Source organism: Cebus imitator, unplaced genomic scaffold (assembly GCF_001604975.1).
Source record: "Cebus imitator isolate Cc_AM_T3 unplaced genomic scaffold, Cebus_imitator-1.0 Scaffold35, whole genome shotgun sequence".
Classification (NCBI taxonomy): Eukaryota; Metazoa; Chordata; class Mammalia; order Primates; family Cebidae; genus Cebus; species Cebus imitator.
In genome coordinates this window covers 9,631,057-9,650,584 of record NW_016107350.1, presented here as the reverse complement: position 1 = coordinate 9,650,584, position 19,528 = coordinate 9,631,057, and the positions used below count along the sequence as shown (strand labels likewise).

Below are 19,528 nucleotides of genomic sequence, written 5' to 3'. Positions count from 1 at the left end.
TTCGCTCTTGTTACCCAGGCTGGAGTGCAATGGCGCGATCTCGGCTCACCGCAACCTCCGCCTCCTGGGTTCAGGCAATTCTCCTGTCTCAGCCTCCTGAGTAGCTGGGATTATAGGCACGCGCCACCATGCCCAGCTAATTTTTTGTATTTTTAGTAGAGACGGGGTTTCACCTTGTTGACCAGTATGGTCTTGATCTCTTGACCTCGTAATCCACCCGCCTCGGCCTCCCAAAGTGCTGGGATTACAGGCGTGAGCCACCGCGCCCGGCCGGTGTTGACTTTCTATGCTCACTCCAGTACAACATCTGTATATCCAGTTTGGTGCTTTGGCAATGTTAGAAGAACTGTAAATCTTAGGTGTTTTGTGAATTGAGTTAAAGCAACAAGATTGATACGTACCAATTAAAAAGCAATCAGTCACCAGTCATTGTCACATTAATCCGAGGAGAGAGGTCACCAATATTCAACTTACAGGTTTGCTGAACACTCGCAAAGATTTGCGTGAGGTCATAGCAGGGGTACAGCAAGAAAAACAATTGCCTGTGGAAACCAAAAGACAGTGGGGGAATGAATGTATTGCAGAAGTAATTAAGACCAGCATGATTGCTATTTCGTATAGAGGGATAGAATGCAAGTTGCTAGATGGAGATTATTTTACCTGGGTGATCTGTGTGCATTGAAGTATGAGTCAAAGCTTCGTGGATAATCAAGAAACAAACCAAGTTTGTTTAAACTGTAGATTGCTGATGCTGCTATATAGTCCACCAACAAGGAACACAGGCACCATGACCAGGTGCGACACTGGCCTGACCCACACGCATCCCAGCGGCTCATTTGGCAGGAATATAACCAATAAAAAATTTCAAGATATTAAATATATGTGATATATCCAAAAATGGTTGCAGCACTCTGACAAAAGCAAGTATAACATTTCCCCTTATTTGATAACAGGAAGTAGAATATGTTAATGTATATAAATTCACTATCCTTTTTCATTTCAACTTTCCTCTTCTATCCACTTCGTTTGACTATTGTTTAATAATAGTTGGGTTTTTGTGTTATTAAGTACTATAATTTCACAAACATAAAGATTTTATAATTTCACAAACACACTTTCTGTATTTCTGACTTTGGATATTTTCTTATCTTAGTTTCAGCCAGTCATGGGCTATAGGCAGTAAGTGTTGTTGATTATCTCAATTTCTTCTAGGCACTGGAGGATCGTCCTAGCTCACTCCTTGTTGATCAGGGAGATAGTAGCAGCCCGTCCTTCAACCCTTCAGATAATTCCCTTCTGTCTTCTTCCTCACCCATTGATGAGATGGAAGAAAGGAAATCCAGCTCTTTAAAGAGAAGACAGTAAGACAGAAATGTTTTCATTCTTAAAGTTCTCCGAGTTCCCTCCTGTCTTTGTTGCCTTCAAAAATGTGACCGAGATTCAGCTCTAAATTACCAAGATGAGGAGCTTGAGAGCCTCTCATTGAGTAATTGTACGTATGTAACAGACTCAGGACCTAATAAGGGCACAGTAAGCCATAGCCACAGTTTCTTGTTTTATTTGTATATTATACTTCATAAGTAAGAACGATGCAAGACAAAAATGTCTCCTGTCATGCCTGATGAGAGACTCCTAGACTTTTTATTGTACATGTGATTGTGAAAGAAAAAGTAATATAAAATTAGAACCAGTCCCAAAAACTTGAATATTTTTTTAACATACTTTCCTGGTAATGTTTCTCAATTTCAGTAAAGTAGCATATGGTTAAAAGAGTCCTGAAACATGTTACAAAAGATTTAAACTTGGCTTTCAAGAAGAAAAAAAAAAAAAAAAAAAACCATAAGCTACAAAACGTCAGAGACCAGGTGTTTTATTCAGTGCTGTATCCCAGCACCTCCGATGGTGTTGGTCACATGAGAGGTGCCAGGTTGATGTTGGTTGAATGAATGACTGAACAGCACATGAATGAGCCTTTTCAGGCTAATTGAAGTTGTTTGCTAAACTGATTAAATGATTGTCTTCTGTTATCTGAGTGGCCTTAAATGGTTACTGAATGTTACAGACAGAAATACCTCCGAGTGATGTGATTAATAAGATCCAAGGCTTTAAACAGATGTCTAAGTTCAAAGTTTTTCTTGTATATCCAGTGAAGGTTAAAATGACTTAATCATTTTTTAAAAGCCACTTCCTTTACTGTCATGGCTTTGCCATAAAGTTATTTCTAAGCTTCTTTGTTGTCCCTGTATGTGATCAGAATCCAGAAGGTTGAATTTGCCCTGATTGCCCTGATGCACATGTGCCTAAGTGTCTTTTGACCTCCGGAGCTCTAATGGGTCACCCACTTGAACCTGTAAGTGATTTGGGACCCTCCAGAATTTAAGACCCAATTGTACAAATTTGATACATGACTATTCAGTCCCAGAAGGAGTCCTTCCTGACCAGGAGCAAAGGTACCAAAAAAATTGATTTAGAAAACAGTTTGCATTATAAACACTATTTTTCTCTCTCCAGCTACGTTCTGCAAGAATTAGTGGAGACAGAGCGTGACTATGTACGGGACCTTGGCTATGTGGTTGAGGTGTGTATTTTCAGAAATGCAGTAACTTTGTATCAGCTCCAACAGTCATCCAAAGTAGTATTGCATTAGACAGTTGAACACCTCTCAAAGCTTTAAAAACATTTTTGACCCAAAATAAAAAGTGACCAACAAAGTATTTCTGAAAAATTAAATTTAGCCAATTATCTTTATCCGTATTCAGTTGTAAATACTTTTTTGGTTAGTGTATCAACAATTAAAATTTACAATTATAAATTTTTATTATTAAATGATACTAAGTAAGTGTATTGTACTTAGTAGATAGGAATCTTGCCTTAATTATTTCACAAGAGTGGGTATCACTACAGAAATGAAGACCTTATTGGTGGAAAAGTCAGCACGTGGCCCAGCTGTGGGTTCAGTTGCATCCTGAATCCACCCAGGTTCAGAGCTTGGACTGTGGCTGCACCAGGTCATTCACTGATAGTTTTGTTCAGAATACTTTGCCATTTCCATTGACCAGAAGTTGCCAAGCATGGTAGCCACAGCAAACCGCTGCCTTTTGTACTGGATCGAGAGCCATCTCTAGGCTAATCCCTGCCAGTCAATTTGGGGATTAGTCAGATTAAGAAACTCAACTCATCAAAAAGCTATTTTTGTAGTATTAAATTTTGTTGTGTATTCTTTCACCTTTGCAAATTAGTACAGGACAATACTCTTTGGTTACACATCCCATTAAAAGTACCAGCTATTACAGTTAATCGGGTAACAAAAAAAGATTTAACATGCTTGATTTGCCTGCAGTCATTGTTAACAATGAGATAAGCAACCTGAGTACTTAGGAGATTCTTGTACAGACTGAATTAAATAGAAGTTTTAAGCCACATTTTAGCAGCATATTCAATCAACTGTTGTTTAAAAATCAATTTATAAAAAGAATATTGTTAAACCCTTATTTAACAGATTACATAAATAATCCAAAAAGAAAAGAAAATCTGTTTCTGTGAGATAAATGCTGAAAACGGGAGAAACGATTCTGACCAAATATTTAATATTTACAAACTGTTTCAATGAAACCATTTACATTTATTTAAACTTCTTTAATTCCTTAGAATACTTTTGATCTGTGAATGCTAAACAGTCCAGGGAAAGAACATTACAGCAATGAATGTCATGGGTATATTCCAAGTATCAGTTAAGGATACTGTTCATATCCAGTTTTTTGTTTTTAGATAAAGAACCGGTTACAAGATAGTGCAAGTGTCCATTTTGCCCTCTGTGACTATTAATCAATAAGCCACTCCTTGATTCAGACATATTCCATGAAATACACTTACTGTAACTGTTTAATTGTAGGGCTACATGGCACTTATGAAAGAAGATGGTGTTCCTGATGACATGAAAGGAAAAGACAAAATTGTGTTTGGCAACATCCATCAGATTTACGACTGGCACAGAGAGTACGTACACATGCATTGTGCTTGACAGTGCACAAAGCACCCACGCTTGGTAAACCAAGGCAGGCCAGGCCAAAGGGAGTTTATTCTGTTCATTGTATTACCTGTGTGCCCTCCTGAGGAGATACGGATGTACCGAGGAGTTCTGCAGTAGCGTTTGGTGGCACGGAGAGAGTCTCATCTCTTCTTCATGCTGGTCCATGTCAAGAATCTGTGGAGGGAAGTAGCTGGAAGCACCAGCATGGGGCTGGCTGCCAGGGCTCCTGGCCTGGTCCTGACCCTGAGCCCTCGGCCTCCCAGCTGTACACTTTCATTCTTCATCTGCACAGCACACCCACATCATAATGTTCCCCACGTCGTGGGTTTCTGTGAAGAGTGACTGAGTTAATAGTTTTGTTTTGAGACAGAGTCTCACTCTATCTCCAGGCACCAGGCTGGAGTGCAGTGGCGCGATCTTGGCTCACTGCAACCTCTGCCTCCCGGGTTCAAGCAGTTCTCCTGCCTCAGCCTCCTGAGTAGCTGGGACTACAGGTGCACGCCACCATGCCCAGCTAACTTTTGTATTTTTTAGTAGAGACAGGGTTTCACCATGTTGGCCAGGATGGTCTTGATTTCTTAACCTCGTGATCCGCCCACCTTGGCCTCCCAAAGTGCTGGGATTACAGGCTTCAGTCACTGTGCCTGGCCAAGTTAATAGTTTTACAAAGCACTTAGAACAACATCTGTATAGAATAAGCCTCAATAAGTATTTCTAACTAGAATTGCAGCCATTTTAGAGTAAATACAAGTTATGAGGGGGCCTTGAAGATATGCATTTGTCCAATTATTTATTTATTTATTTAGAGACCCAGTGTCTCTCTGTTGGCCAGGCTGGAGTGCAGTGGCACCATCTTGGCTCATGGCAGCCTCTGTCTCCTGGGCTCAAGCAGTTCTCCTGCCTCAGCCTCCCAAGTAGCTGGGATTACAGACATGTGCCGCCATGCCCGACAATTTTTTTATTTTTAGTAGAGACAGGGCTTCACCATGTTGACCAGGGTGGTCTCAAACTCCTGACCTCTGGTAATCCACCTGCCTTGGCTTCCCAAAATGCTGGGATTACAGGTGTGAGCCACCACATGTGGCCTATTTTTTAGAGACAGGGTCTTGCTCTGTCACCAAACTGGAATGCAATAGTGCGATCATAGCTCACTGTAGCCTTGAACTCCTGAACTCAAGTGATCCTCCCACGTTAGCATCTCTCAGCATCTCTAGTAGCTGAGGCTACAGCACACAGCACCATGCTCAGCTAACTTTTTTTTATTTTTCATAGAGACATGGTCTTGCCGTGTTGCCTAAGCTGGTCTCAAACTCCTGGGCTCAAGCAGTCCGACCACCTCAGCCTCCCAAAATGCTAAGATTACAGGCATGAGCCACCATTCCTGGTTCAATTCAATTTAAATGGAAAAAGTAGACATGATTGTCCATGAAATTCTAATCTGATCCCAATACATTCCCCACACCTATCCTAATCAGGAGGTGATTGATCTGGGTGCTAGGGCTGTGCAGCTCACCTTGCCCACCAGAGCTTACCAGCATACCTGTCCCTTTAGATCCCTTTGTTTGTAACTTTTAAAATTCTTAATCATCTGAGGATTGCTTAATGCTGGTCACTGGTTTTCCAGTGGAATGTTCCAGGTACACTGTCTGCTCTGTTTACCTGGCCGGGCCTCCTGCCCTCCTGCCCTGATGCACACTGCTGCACCCTCTGCGCCGGGTGGAGCATGGTGTCATCACCTCCAAAGCTCCGCCCTCTCTCTGAAGCTGAGCTCCAATACTTGCTTCTCCATTAGGCCTGGGGTTTCCTGGTCAGATTCCTTCTCTTTTGTAGATAGCAGATGGGAATATGCTATTGTAAACGATGAAATACTGGACAGATACAAGGAGGAACTGTGGTGGCATGTATCAAGTAGTGTTATTATTTCTGTATGTCTCTCTCCTAATAGAATGTAAAGCCTTTGAACCCAGGTCAGAGGTCTTTATTTTCATGTCCTCTGTAATGTCCAGTTTATTTGCATTTATAGCTAAATGAGTGGTAAATGTTAGACAGCCCTCCAGTTTATAGCTCTGTACTGTAGACTTACCGAACATCTATAGTGAAACCAATTCAAAAAGGGATATTTTGTATATTATGATTTAGTCTACTACTTCCAAGACTGGTTTTTTTGTTTTTCTTTTTGTTTTGAAACAGTGTTTTTGCTCTGTCACCCAGGCTGGTGTGCAGTGGCGTGATCTCAGCTCACTGCAACATCTGCCTCCTGGGTTCAAGCGATTCTCCTGCGTTAGCCTCTCAAGCAGCTGGGACTACAGGTGTATGCCATCATGCCTGGCTGATTTTTTGTGTTTTTATTAGAGACGGGGTTTCACTGTGTTAGCCAAGATGGTCTCTATCTCCTCACCTCATGATCCACCCACCTCAGCCTCCCAAAATGCTGGGATTATAGGCGTGAGCCACCGTGCCCAGCCCCAAGACTGGTTTTTAAGGCTGTGAAGGGTGAAAATGACACAGTGTTTCTGAGATGACCAGATGGAGAAACTGCATCCAGAGATGCTGTCTGCTGCAGCAGTGATAGTAAATTCCTCAGTACAATATTAATTGGCATGGTGGTGTGCAGGTTAATGTAATACCAAATATTAATATAAATAAAAATTTATGTAATTTGTGATAATTGATAACTAAAGTGGACGTATATCTTAAAGACAACTACAGCCCAGAAAAAAAAATAAGCATTGTTGTCCTACAGCTGTTTTGTCACTGTGATGATACCCAATTTTTAATCTTAAAGGGAGCTAATATTTGTAACCTAGAAGTTAATTGTGATAACATTTGAGAAAACTTTATGTTACCTGTGCCAGGTTTATGTTTAATTTTTTATATCTGCTGTCCAATTTGAGTCTCTAAAAATTATCTTAGAATGAATATGTAATTCTCAGATATAAATATGCAAGTTTTCAGGAATAAAAAAATGCCCAAGTGCTTTGAAACATCTATTTTTCACTCTTTATTCAGCCTAGGATATTAGTACTTGTGTCCTTGAACAGACATGAAAATGTTCGTTATCCAAAGACCAGGAAGGTCACTAGTCAAGGGACGCACAGTCATGCCTGATCTTCTGTGACTTGTATTCCTTTATGTTTAAACCTTAACAGAAGGCTTTCCATATACTTGTTAAGTTTCCGTATATTTGTTAAGTATATACTTCAAACTTCCCAGTTGCTCATGTCAGAACAGAGTATTGAAAATGTAAACTGGCCAGGCACGGTGGCTCACATCTGTAAGCCCAGCACTTTGGGAAGCCAAAGCAGGTGGATCACTTGAGGTAAGGAGTTCGAGACCATCCTAGCCAACATGGTGAAACTCTGTCTCTACTAAAAATACAAAAATTAGCTAGGCAGGGTGGTACCCATCTATAGTCCCAGCTACTTGAGAGGCTGAGGCAGGAGAATAGCTTGAACCCAGGAGGCAAAGGTTGCAATGAACCAAGATCGCACCACTGCACTCCAGCCTGGGCGATAGAACGATACTCTCTCAAAAAGAAAAAAAAAAAAAAATGCAAACCTAAATCTTAAGAAGGCCATCTTGGAAATTCTTTTAATATTTTATCCTTTCTCTTCAGCTTTTTTTTAGGAGAGTTAGAGAAGTGCCTTGAAGATCCAGAAAAACTAGGATCCCTTTTTGTTAAACACGTAAGTACAATAGCATTGCTTATATCTTGTTCGGATAGTCATTGGTTTTTCAGATTAAAGAAAAACTCACTTATACTTTACACAAGTGTGTATGTTTAAGATAAAATCAAACTGCACAGTGTTAGTGAATTGGAATTAAAATCGCTTCTTCAACATGAGTTACCTGCTTTCCCAGTCACCTGGCTGAAGCTGGCTGTTTGGCTAACAACAGTACAGGTTAGTTAGAGAGGACTAGAGCCAGGCCTGAACAGTATTATTTGGGGGTGTCTGCGAACAGGCAGGTATTGAGTGGAGATGTAACTGTACTTACAGTAGGTTTAGCATAACAGCCAAATGGTGTGTATATCAAAAGTAAGTGCATTAACATTGAAGTTTTTTGGAAAAATCATGATATATTTTTAGAAGTTAGTGACAGGAGTTTTTACATTTGGCCAGTCTCTTTAATGTCTCGCGGAATAAAGGCAGCTGGATTTTTATACCTGCGTCTGCATCCAACCCATTGCTAGTTTTTTGGTTAAAGTATCCAAACAAATTCATCCGCACACATATATAGTTAGAAAAGGATGAGTATTTTAATAGCCTTTTCAGATAATTACATAGTTTTCTTAGATACTACACCAGAACTTGACAGTTGATTGTTTCTTAAAGATTAGTTGCAGTGTGGAATCTGAAAACCTATCCACGAACTTCCCTCTTGCTGTGACATTAAATACATTGAACTATTGGGCTTTGAGGCTCTTGCAGCCATGCATGGTCCTGTGACATCAGGCATCATTCCACTGGAAGATAGCAGATCACGGACTTAGGCAGATCTTCCAGAGGCTGACACGTTTCATTACACAGCATCCAAAAATTCGAATTTTTTTAACTTCATCACCTATCTCTTTGAAGTCTTTAAATGTGAATTTCAGACTGGCAGATATATATTTACCAAATTTTTACTTTTTGCTTGAAAGCTATAATTTTCGTTAACAAACACTACTGGTTGTTTGCCTTGAAATGACAGCCTTATTTTGCTGTGGTTGAGCTTTAATGGAAAGAATAATGTTTATTACTTCATCCAGGTATTCTTAAATGAAACTTGTTTTTTGTTTTTGTTTTTGTTTTTTAACTGTAAATTTGTGGCAGTGAAGAGTTTTTGCTAAGGTGCCAGCAATTGCACCCACCATTGGCTTTGCACATCAGCACAGATGTCAGCACAATGAAAAGGGCAGCTGACATCTTAGTGGTATTTAGAAAATAGTTCTGAGCTAATAGAGCCACTGAAAGGCCTCAGGAGGTCCTAGGGGTCTGCACACTATGCTTTGAGGATCACTGATTTATGGGAAGGCTCATTGTCTACATTTTTTCCCCCTCTACCTTTAGGATTTGAGATTAGAGAGCTTTTTCTTCTCTACTAAAACCAGCCAGGCTTAATAGGACTATTGGCAGGGTTTGGAGTGATGGCAGTAATTCTTTGTTTAATATTAAGGAAGGATGTTTCAGCCAGGTATAGTGGCTCATGCCTGTAATCCCAACACTTTGGGCGGCCAAGGCAGGGGGGTTGCTTGAGGCTAGGAGTTTTGACACCAGGCTGGGCGAACATAGCAACGCTCCATCCCTACAAAAAAAAAAAAAATTACAAATTAACTGGGCATGGTGACACATGCCTGTAGTCCTAGCTACTCAGAGGCTGAGGTGGGAGGATCACCTGAGCGTAGGAGTTCAAGGCTGCAGTGAGCCATGATCACACCACGCCCTCCTGCCAGGACAACAGAGTGAGACTCTGTCTCTTTAAAAAAAAAAAAAAAAAAAGTGTTATTTTGCTACCTGTGGTATTTGCTGGTATTTGGTACTGTAAAGTGAAGGGTTTGGTGTGTGTGAGGGAGTGATGGGGAAGGACTGGCTTTGGAGCCACACTGTAGAATACTGATCTACATCATGAATCTGGAATTCACTCCCGAGAGCCTTAGCCATGCAGCTTGGTTTTAAGATGATTCCTTTTGTGAATGTGCTGAAATGTGCGTGTGCTCTTGCATTCTAATTGAACTTCCCGTTGTTATAACCCATCTGTTTGCCTTTTTTTATTCCTAGGAGAGAAGGTTGCACATGTACATAGTTTATTGTCAAAATAAACCAAAGTCTGAGCACATTGTCTCAGAATACATTGATACCTTTTTTGAGGTAAGACCTAAAATACAAAGTATTTCTGACTCTTTTGTTCCAACTGATTTCTAAAAATTAAAGTATCATTGGTTTCCCAGGGGACTAATTTCCTCAGAAAATTAGCCTGAGTGATAAGACTTCTGAACCTGGATTTGTTTCCTATAAATCAGAAAAATGTGTATGAATTTAGCCTGTGGTCATACGCTTGGCATTTAGAAGACTGCAGTCATTGTTAAAAATAAGGGTTTTTGTTTAAGTGTTACACTTAAGTCTCATTACAAATTCAAGATAATTTATGGCATAAACTTATGGCCTAAAAATAATATATATATTTGTATGAATAAAAGAAAGCAATTTAAAAAATGCCTTTAAACAAGCATAAAAGACTGTCTTGAAAAACAGCTCAGATGAAAGTGTAAAACTTGGAAATTCTGCGAACTAGCAAAGCTGTAGGTAGTCTAATGCTTTTTTTCCTCATTACTTTTACTGCCAGTGTTGTTCTCTTTCTGACAATTACAAAGACTAAAAAATTGCCCTTTAATGAACAGTACTGACAATCTTTTCTGTCTCTTAAAACCGCAGGACCTAAAGCAGCGTCTTGGCCACAGGTTGCAGCTCACAGATCTGTTGATCAAACCGGTGCAGAGAATCATGAAGTATCAGCTGTTACTGAAGGTGAGGAGGTGGCAGGGCAGACTCTAGTGTCAGGAGAGAGTTTGCCGAGAGAATAAGACTCAATGGGGGAAAGAAGGATTTGGCAGGACAGGGGAATCATTTGTGTCAAAAATGTATTATTTCTGATAAGTTAATCCTTAAAAATCTAAGAAATCACTTTTCTCAATATTTTATTTACATCAAGTTCAGAAGGAAAATATCAGTAAAAGTGAACTTTTTTTCCCCACCACAGACCTTGGAATGCTAATGATTTTTCTTCAGCTCTGTCAACTTTAATTATTTTCTAATCTTCTTGGAGCCTTGGATAAAATTAAATTTGGAATCCTTGTGTATTCCTCTCTGCTGGCTTAGCACTAGCCCTGGATTGATTTAAACTGTTTGTTTGTTTCTCTTTTCTTTTCTTTCACTTTAGGTTACATACTATATCTGGTATTTCTCCCCATGTTATCCCTTCCCACCTCGCCACCCTCTCGATTGATTTAAATTCTTAAGCATAACTGAAGGTAGAGTCACATGTTTTTCTGTGATCAAAGTGACTTCAAGTATATTGAGATTCCTTCATATACAACACTTAGGACCTGGATATAGAGACGGATAAAGAGCTTGTCTTGGATTAAGCAGGAGCCATCGGATAGATCTGGTCTGACTCTGTGTACTGCAGCTTGAAATCTATGTAGGAATGCCTTTTTGTGGTGTTACTCAGATAATAATATGATAAAGTAGAACTAAGTCACCAGACAGGTGTGGTGGTGCATACCTGTAGCCTCAGTGACTTGGGAGGCTGAGGCAGGAGGACAGCTTGAGGCCAGGAGTTGGAGGTTGCAGTGAGCTCTGACTGCTCCTGTGAATAGCCACTGCAGAAATTTCTTTCAGAACTGAGGTGCTGAACCCAGTGTCTAGCACAATGTGACTGGTCAGAAAGGTTAGCTTGTGTGCAGTATCTCATTCCTGTAGTTCCAGCTATTCAGGAGGCCGAGGCAAGAGGATCACTTGAGGCCAGGAGTTCAAGACCAGCTTGGGCAACATGCTGAGACCCTGTCTCTTAAAAAAATAATGAAGGTTAGCTGCTGTTATCTTTGTCACCATTATCATGTCCTCTCCATTTCCCTTGCAGGACTTCCTCAAGTATTCCAAAAAGGCCAGTCTGGATACATCAGAATTAGAGGTACATGTGTCAGCAGCTGTGCCCCCTCACCGCCCCCATCAAATCCCCACCAGCCTCTTCTCCTAATCCCCAAGTGTCTCCTAACACAGTGGTCTGGCCCTGGGAGGGGGTCAGAGCAGAGGGTGACAGAGTCCCTCCAGAGTCTCTCCAGCGCATCTCCATGAGCCCTGCACACTAGAGGGTGGGGAAGGAGAACGGAACATCTTCAGGTTGGAGGGTGAGCACGTCAGATTTTCCCTAGAGGAATTTGAACTGTCACTCTTCTCTCTCCCCTCCCACAGAGAGCTGTGGAAGTCATGTGCATAGTACCCAGGCGGTGCAACGACATGATGAACGTGGGGCGGCTGCAAGGATTCGATGTAATGCGGCTCTTGTTCTTTAAGAGAGCTCCTCTGCCTTCCATCTCTTTCTTTTGTCTCGGATTATTTCTCTCCACGTGGAGAAAGCTGATTCTTTTCACTTGGTTTTCTGGCTTCTCTCACTTTACTTCAATCTGATTGCTATTTTCTTTCAACTATTTTTTTGGCAGGGGGTGGTGGGGACTTGCCTGTGCTCAAAGCCCAGTGCCTCATGGCAGAAACAAGCAGGACTGGGCTTCGTCTCTTGGGCCCAGTTCTATAAGAGCTGAGTCTCCTTTCCTCAGCATTAAAGACCATGGTAGCTATGGATGTAATAGGACCTAGGAGGCCCCACTCTGTCATCTCTGGGACTTGATACTTCCTCATTGGTCTAAGATACGTTTGCATGAGTTGCTAGACTGTTCATATTACACATTACCTATTACATATCCTCAAGATGAATTCAGAACCAGTCAGTCTTCTTTTGAAAATTTGACTACTGAGTTAAGGAGGCAGGAGGAGTGTTTATTTTCTTGCCTACTGTTTTGCTAGAGAATTAGCTTTTAAAGTTCTAGTGCTGTGGTTCTCTCTCAAGCACGCACAGAAGCCTCTGGAGGGCTTCTGAAAACTCCTGTGCATGCCGGATGAGTTCCTCCTGGCGGCCCAGGAACCAAACTTTGAGAACCACTGTTCTAGTGTAAACCAGACATTTAAAATTCCACTTTTAATCTGTGATGGTAACTGAGGTGCCAGAAGTCTATACAAAGGTTGGCAAGAATTTTATTTAGATAATTGTTCTCTTTAGGGCCAAGAATAGTAAAGGAAAAAAAAAAATTAAGCTCTATAAATTAATAAAAGAAAAATACATTCTGTAGGAGGAAGTCTAAAGAAAACAGAGCTTCAGGTAACTTAGAATGCAATGTTGTCTTCTCCTCTTCCTTCTCCCCCTTTATTTCTTGTTTTAGGGTAAAATCGTTGCCCAGGGTAAACTGCTCTTGCAGGACACATTCTTGGTCACAGACCAAGATGCGGGACTTCTGCCTCGCTGCAGAGAGAGGCGCATCTTCCTCTTTGAGCAGATCGTCATATTCAGCGAGCCACTTGATAAAAAGAAGGGCTTCTCCATGCCGGGATTCCTGTTTAAGAACAGTATTAAGGTAATGTGTTTGCGTGTGTGTTCTCTGCGCCAGTGCATGTACCCATCACACCGGTACGCTGTTTCCTTTTAATGATGACGTACCTTGATGCTTGGTTTAAGTATTTGATAATTTTCTAGTATATTTAAGAGCTCTTGAATTCACCTCATTTTCTCTTTTACCATCTTTGTTCTTGAGTGGCTGTTGTCTTGTACACACCTCTATGTGACCACAGCCATTCGTTCTTACCATGAAGAAAAGAACCGGTCATGGGTAGTGTTTGTGCACCACCTTCTCTAAGACCATGAAAAACTGGTTTAGATTTGATAGCATGGATTTGGGAGATTGCTGTATGATCAGAGAAAAAGCTAACTTGGTGCCTTCTTCTCTTCCTCCACTCACCAAGGAGGTACTGAGCACTCAGCAGCAGGCGTGAGGGCTCCAGGAATGGCCCAGATGGATGCACTCCCTGCCTTGATGTAGCTTATCCTCTAATAGGAAAGGAAAACAGAGGGACAAAGAAAATAATTGCAGATGGCCCTCAAGTCTATAAAAGGACCAAACCAAGGGTGAAGTAGAGAGGAGCAGAGGGAAGGCCTGAGGTTCCAGCAGATGATCCCTGGGAGATACACGCCTCTGCCAGGTTCCTTCTGGCTCTGCAGCTGTGCAGACCCTGAGGTCAGAAGGGAGATTCACGTCCCTTTGGAAGGGCCTCCTGCCCTACGCCACCAGGGAGAGGGACTGGGAACTCTCAGACCCTGCACACCCTGCAGGCCTCACAGCACACAGATGGAACATTGCACCCTCCCCCATCCAGCTCCCACTCAGGCTTTTGTTGACTGTCTTCAGCAGCCTCCACTTGCCTAAACCCAGGGTGCGTCGGTCCATGGGCACAGATGCCGGGGCGGGGGTCTCTACCTCCCAGCACCTTGGAAGACTCTGGAGCCAGACAGCTGGAGGAGGCTGCCTGTGCATAAGGCTGGCCTGCAGACCGTCACACCTCCCGCTACCCACCTGCCCCTCCAGACTCCATCTTTGGAGGCCCCCCACCCTGAGGCCATGTTGGGCACGGACCCTCTATGCTCACAACTATACCTGAGCCTCATCCCCTGAACTGTGCCCCATCCTGTCAACTGTGCACCCATCCCCTGAGAACTGCCTACCCATTCTTTCCACAAGTCTTTTGGCAGAAAATCACTCCAGCACCGTAGGAATTTTGTATATATTTTTTACATATTGTTTTTATAAAATTATTTTACATATTTTAATCATGATATCACGTGTACTTTTGTAACATAAGTTTTATTGATACTTGAGATTTAATGATGTCATTTATTCCCTGGGAAGTAAGGGATAAATACTGAGTCATCATAGAGGGATTTAGGTAACAGGTAATCCCAGACCCACATTTCTGGTTAATTGTTCAAGCTGTTAGTTCAAGCTCTTAGTTTAACAGCCTCGTCATCCCCACGCACCTGAGTTAAGAGACAGTTAGTTTAACAGCCTCGTCGTCCCCACGCACCTGAGTTAAGAGGCATTGAAAAGCTTCAGATGCTTTCTGAGGCAGTAAAAATGGCAGCTCAACTGAAAAGTGCTTGTTTCAGTATTGCGGTAGGATGAACTTCACTCTGCACTTGGCCAGTGGAGATAAATGTGCCTTAATTTTTTATTGTGGTAAAATACACATAACATAAAATGTGCCATCTTTAGATGTCTAGCTCCATGGAGTTAAGAACATTCATGTTGTGCAGCCATCAGCATCATCCATCTTCACAACTCTTCATCTTGCAAAACTAAAACTCTGTACCCATTAAACACTAACCCCCCACTTCCCCTTCCCCACACCCCTGGCAACCTCCACTCTACTTTCTATCTCCAAATTTGACTACTTTAAGGACTTCCTATATGTGGAATCATAACAATAGTTGTATTTTGGGACTGGCATATTTCAGTTAGCATAACGTCTTCAAGGTTCATCCATGTCGCAGTGTAGCAGAAGCAGCGGGGAACAAACCTCTCGAACACCAAACTGAGGAAGGACGTGGCTTTTGATTCAGCTGGGAGCTGCAGGGAGCTTCAGCCTCATTCACCAAGCTCCCCGAGCTGCAGCTTCTCTCCCCTTTTATAGGCTTACAAGGCTAACGAGGAAACTGAGGCGGAACTATGTCATTGTCCATTTACTGGTTGCCCAACCTTTCAATATTTTGGCTTCATTGATTTGCTAATTCATAGGCAGCGCGAGCGGGGACCAGCAAGGTGGGGGGAGGGGGTCGCTTACAGAGACAAGACAAAAGCAACAAGCTGTTTATTAGCAGAGGTGTTTCCAGGAGGGAGCCTGGTTTGTGGAGACGTGGGGGCATGAACCAGTGGTGGGCTCCAGCCGGCAAAGATAGTATTCATTTGCAGCTTTTTCAGGGTTAACAGATAGCAGAGATGCTGGGAACTAAAGAGGGAGTTATTTTCCCAGCTCTTTGGTATTTTATTTCATTTTTTTTTTCTTTTTTCACTCTCCTTCCCATCTAGAAGAGGGCGGAAGAGGAGAAATTAAAGGAAGCAAGGGGGTCTCCCCTCTCAGTAGCATGTGTCAGAATTTCTTTCCTCATTAAGGCTGAATAACTTTGCATATATCCCCCATTTTCTTCCTTCCACCTGTTAGCTATCACGAATAATGCTTTATTTATTTATTTTTTAAGGTGAGTTGCCTTTGCCTGGAGGAAAATGTGGAAAATGATCCCTGTAAATTTGCTCTGACATCAAGGACGGGTGACGTGGCAGAGACCTTCATTTTGCATTCATCTAGTCCAAGTGTCCGGCAAACTTGGATCCATGAAATCAACCAAATTTTAGAAAACCAGCGCAATTTTTTAAATGGTAATGTGTGTTTCTGTTACTAGATGTGTGCTGTCTTTTCTAATGTACACACGTTTTTTTATCTTCTCTCTCCCATTCATACTCATACTAATGACAGAATTTAGAACTTACCACACCTCAGACACTCTCTACATACTGATTTATTTCATCTTCACAACCACCCTGTGTGGCCAGGACTATTGTTATCCCCCTTTACAGATGAGAAAGCTGGGGTGCTGAGAAGTAATTTGCCCCAAGTCCCACAAGTTGTTGGGGGCAGAGTCAGGATGCAGAGCAGCCATCTGGCTCTTGGTCTGTGCCCCTCGCAGCTCCACTCTTCCACTCTGTCTCACACAGAACGTGCACAAGAGCCCTGTCCTAGGAAGAGGAGTTTACGAGAAGAACACAAGGCAGATGGCATTGACCAAAGACCTTCCTGAGGGCCTTGCACACCCACACCTCATTTCCCCATTAGAAAATAAGAGACAGTTCAGTCCTTCCCTGCTTCCATGACTTGAGGGATTGCAGAGGAGCTGTAGAACACAGCGGGCGTGGCTACACTACCCTCTTAATGTATATGATCTCTTTGCAACTGTTGGGGCTTCAACACTAGCTTTTAATTTGATGATCGGCGAAGAACTTTGAGAATTCAGTCGGAAGCTATGTGCTCATGCAATCTGTCTCTTCTGAGTCCTGTCCTTCATGTTCATATTCGTCTTCTGCATCTATGCCTGCCCAGGCTCAGTAGGATGTTGTAATATTCTGTGTCACAAGAAAGCCACCTCTGTACCCTGCATGACATTCAAGAGCTGGGAACGTAGGCACTCAGTGAAAAATCTGAAGACTCATGGCATTTTTGGCCAAGTGTTTATTGCCTGGGTGTTAACTCCAGGTCTCCATCCTTCTTGCAAGCTGATAATCGTTTAATCTGCAGCTAGGGTTGGGCGCATGAGGATAGGAAGGGACAGTCCCTTGGGCATGGAGGAGAAGGTTTAATGTGTTGTTCTGATGTGGTGCATTGAGTTCCAATCCACAGCTTGGAATTGAGAATGCTCTAAATTTTTAACATTGTCTTTAAAATAGAATGAACTGACCCTAGATTGCAAGCATGGCCTATGATGTCAACCCACTCAGCTGACTAATAATACCTATTCCAGAGGATTAAGGAGATCGCTAATGGAATGGGAGCTCGGGACTGTTTGACCTGCTTCTTGGGCTCCCCCTACTCCTGAAAGAGGCTGTGGCCAGCACAGAGTTTGTAGAATGCCTAGGGCTGGAGCTGGGGGCTGCATCTGCTCATTGTATTTTTCAAAGGCTTTAACACTTTGTTTCTTCATGTTTCCATATATGTTATTTTGGCCTGATTCCTATGTTTTTCCACAATGAAGATGTACACCCAAGTCAAGAGATGGGACAGCCCCTTCCCTGGGGGCCTCGGGGATCGCCTTAGCTTCCCTCAGGGCTGTGTTCAGCCCGCAGAGCAGAGGTGGTCAATGACACCGCCTCCAGGGCAGCTCCGGGTTTCTTTTCCACACCAGGACTCTGGTTTAGTCAAGACCTTTGCGGAAGCTAGTTGGTAGCTGGAGGAGTTCTAGTCAAATCTGTTGCCTTGGTCTCCATCCACACTGGTCCTTTGTCTGGGATGCGCTGAGGGATGCGGCTTTTCCACACGCTGCACTCAGCAGGCACCCTAAATCCCTTGACAAGCAGGGGCCTCTTCTAGCTCTGCCGATGGGGGGGGTTGCCCTGCGCCCCTGCACAGGTGGCTGCCCCATGACCTATCCTGGGGTGGGCCCCGTTCTACCCTCACCCTGCTGTGTGCTGCTTGGCGCCTTGACCCGGTCTCTCCCGCTGTCTTGTCTTACAGCCTTGACATCACCAATCGAGTACCAGAGGAACCACAGCGGGGGCGGCGGCGGCAGCGGGGGCGGCGGCGGGGGTGGGGTCAGCAGCAGCAGCGGGGCTCCCAGTGGCGGCAGCGGCGGCCACAGCGGCGGCCCCGGGAGCTGCGGCGGCGCCCCCAGCACGAGCAGGAGCCGGCCCTCCCGGATCCCCCAGCCTGTCCGACACCACCCCCCCGTGCTGGTCTCCTCTGCAGCCTCGAGCCAGGCAGAGGCAGACAAGATGTCAGGTACGTCCACTCCCGGGCCCTCCCTGCCTCCCTGCGTGGCCCCCGAGGCCGGCCCCAGCGCTTCTGGCAGGCGGCCCCCCAGCGCGGACGCCGAGGGGTCGGAGCGAGAAGCGGAGCCGATCCCCAAGATGAAGGTGCTGGAGAGCCCCAGGAAATGCGCCGCGAACGCCTCGGGGCCGAGCCCGGACGTCCCCGCTAAGGACGCGCGCGTGAGCCTGGGCGCCTTGCCGCTGGGGAAGCCCCGGCCCGGGGCCGCGTCGCCGCTGAACTCGCCGCTCTCCAGCGTGGTCCCCTCTCCTCTCGGCAAGGAGCCCTTCCCCCCCAGCAGCCCTCTGCAGAAGGGGGGCTCCTTCTGGAGCTCCATCCCCGCCTCCCCCGCCAGCCGGCCCGGCTCCTTCACCTTCCCGGGGGACAGCGACTCCCTCCAGCGCCAGACGCCCCGCCACGCGGCCCCCGGCAAAGACACGGACCGCATGAGCACCTGCTCGTCGGCCAGCGAGCAGTCCGTGCAGTCCACCCAGAGCAACGGGGTAAGCGCGCCGGGGGGCCAGCGCCCGCCCGCCCCCCTGCCTCTGTCCCGCCAGCTCCTCTAAACGCCGCCTCAACTGTCCTCACTAACTCGGCTGCCCAGCGCTCTCCGCCGCCCACTGGGCGCCCGACCTCTGCGGGACCGCGCTAACCCTCCTGCGGGCCGGCCCGCGGCGCGCTACTAACTCCTCCTTGCTTTGTTCGTGTCTCCTAATAAGAGCAAGCCGGTCATTAACCTTCTCAACGCAGCGTCTTTTGGTTTCTTCCATTTCCAACCAGCAGAATATCATGGAACTTTCTTTTTTAACCTCTGCCTTCCTCACGCACCTATTTTTTGGAGGGGTCCTTTTCCCTGCTCTCTACCTCCTGTTTAAATTGAAACCTGTACACTTTAAGCTTTTTGCTCATCGCTTGGTTTTGCTCTTTTATGCCTTAAATTATCTTTGCGGCATTTTTGACTCATCTGCTGGGGAAGACCATTCCCTCAAGAAAACTTCCAACAGCAACTCAAAGCAAACTAAGATGACAAAATGGGGGGAAAGAATCTGTCCACTGGGAACGCTTTACGTCACCGTGTCGCTCTGGAAGAGAGACTGCTCTGGGCACCTGGCGAGGCGGCTCTGCAGCGCAGGCTGGGGCGGGTCCCTGCGGCCTGCCGGGCTCTGGCCTGGTTTTGCCCGTCACTCATGCTGCCGTCTCAAGCACAAGGGTTGCTGTGTGGGTTTTCCCTGTTTCCTGCTTCCTCACTGTCCTACCCACCTGTTTCCTACAGGGCAGATGGCCTGGCCCGTAACACTTTCCTGAAGGCATGCGTGAGTGAATAGAACTGTTCTAATGAGTGTAT

At 44.5% G+C, this 19,528-nt stretch overlaps 1 protein-coding gene across 5 annotated transcripts in view; it reads left to right on the top strand.

Moving 5' to 3' along the window:
* TRIO (trio Rho guanine nucleotide exchange factor) overlaps positions 1-19,528 on the top strand; it is a 238,789-nt gene that overhangs the window by 197,758 nt on the left and 21,503 nt on the right. For all 5 annotated transcript variants that reach the window (XM_017524673.2, XM_017524676.2, XM_017524674.2 and 2 more), the window contains 11 exons: positions 1,213-1,361; positions 2,512-2,578; positions 3,893-3,996; positions 7,647-7,716; positions 9,790-9,879; positions 10,444-10,536; positions 11,651-11,701; positions 11,983-12,060; positions 13,005-13,196; positions 15,869-16,046; positions 17,893-18,686. In XM_017524673.2, coding sequence (XP_017380162.1) covers positions 1,213-1,361; positions 2,512-2,578; positions 3,893-3,996; positions 7,647-7,716; positions 9,790-9,879; positions 10,444-10,536; positions 11,651-11,701; positions 11,983-12,060; positions 13,005-13,196; positions 15,869-16,046; positions 17,893-18,686 — 1,866 coding nt within the window. The remainder of the gene's footprint in view (positions 1-1,212; positions 1,362-2,511; positions 2,579-3,892; positions 3,997-7,646; positions 7,717-9,789; positions 9,880-10,443; positions 10,537-11,650; positions 11,702-11,982; positions 12,061-13,004; positions 13,197-15,868; positions 16,047-17,892; positions 18,687-19,528) is intronic.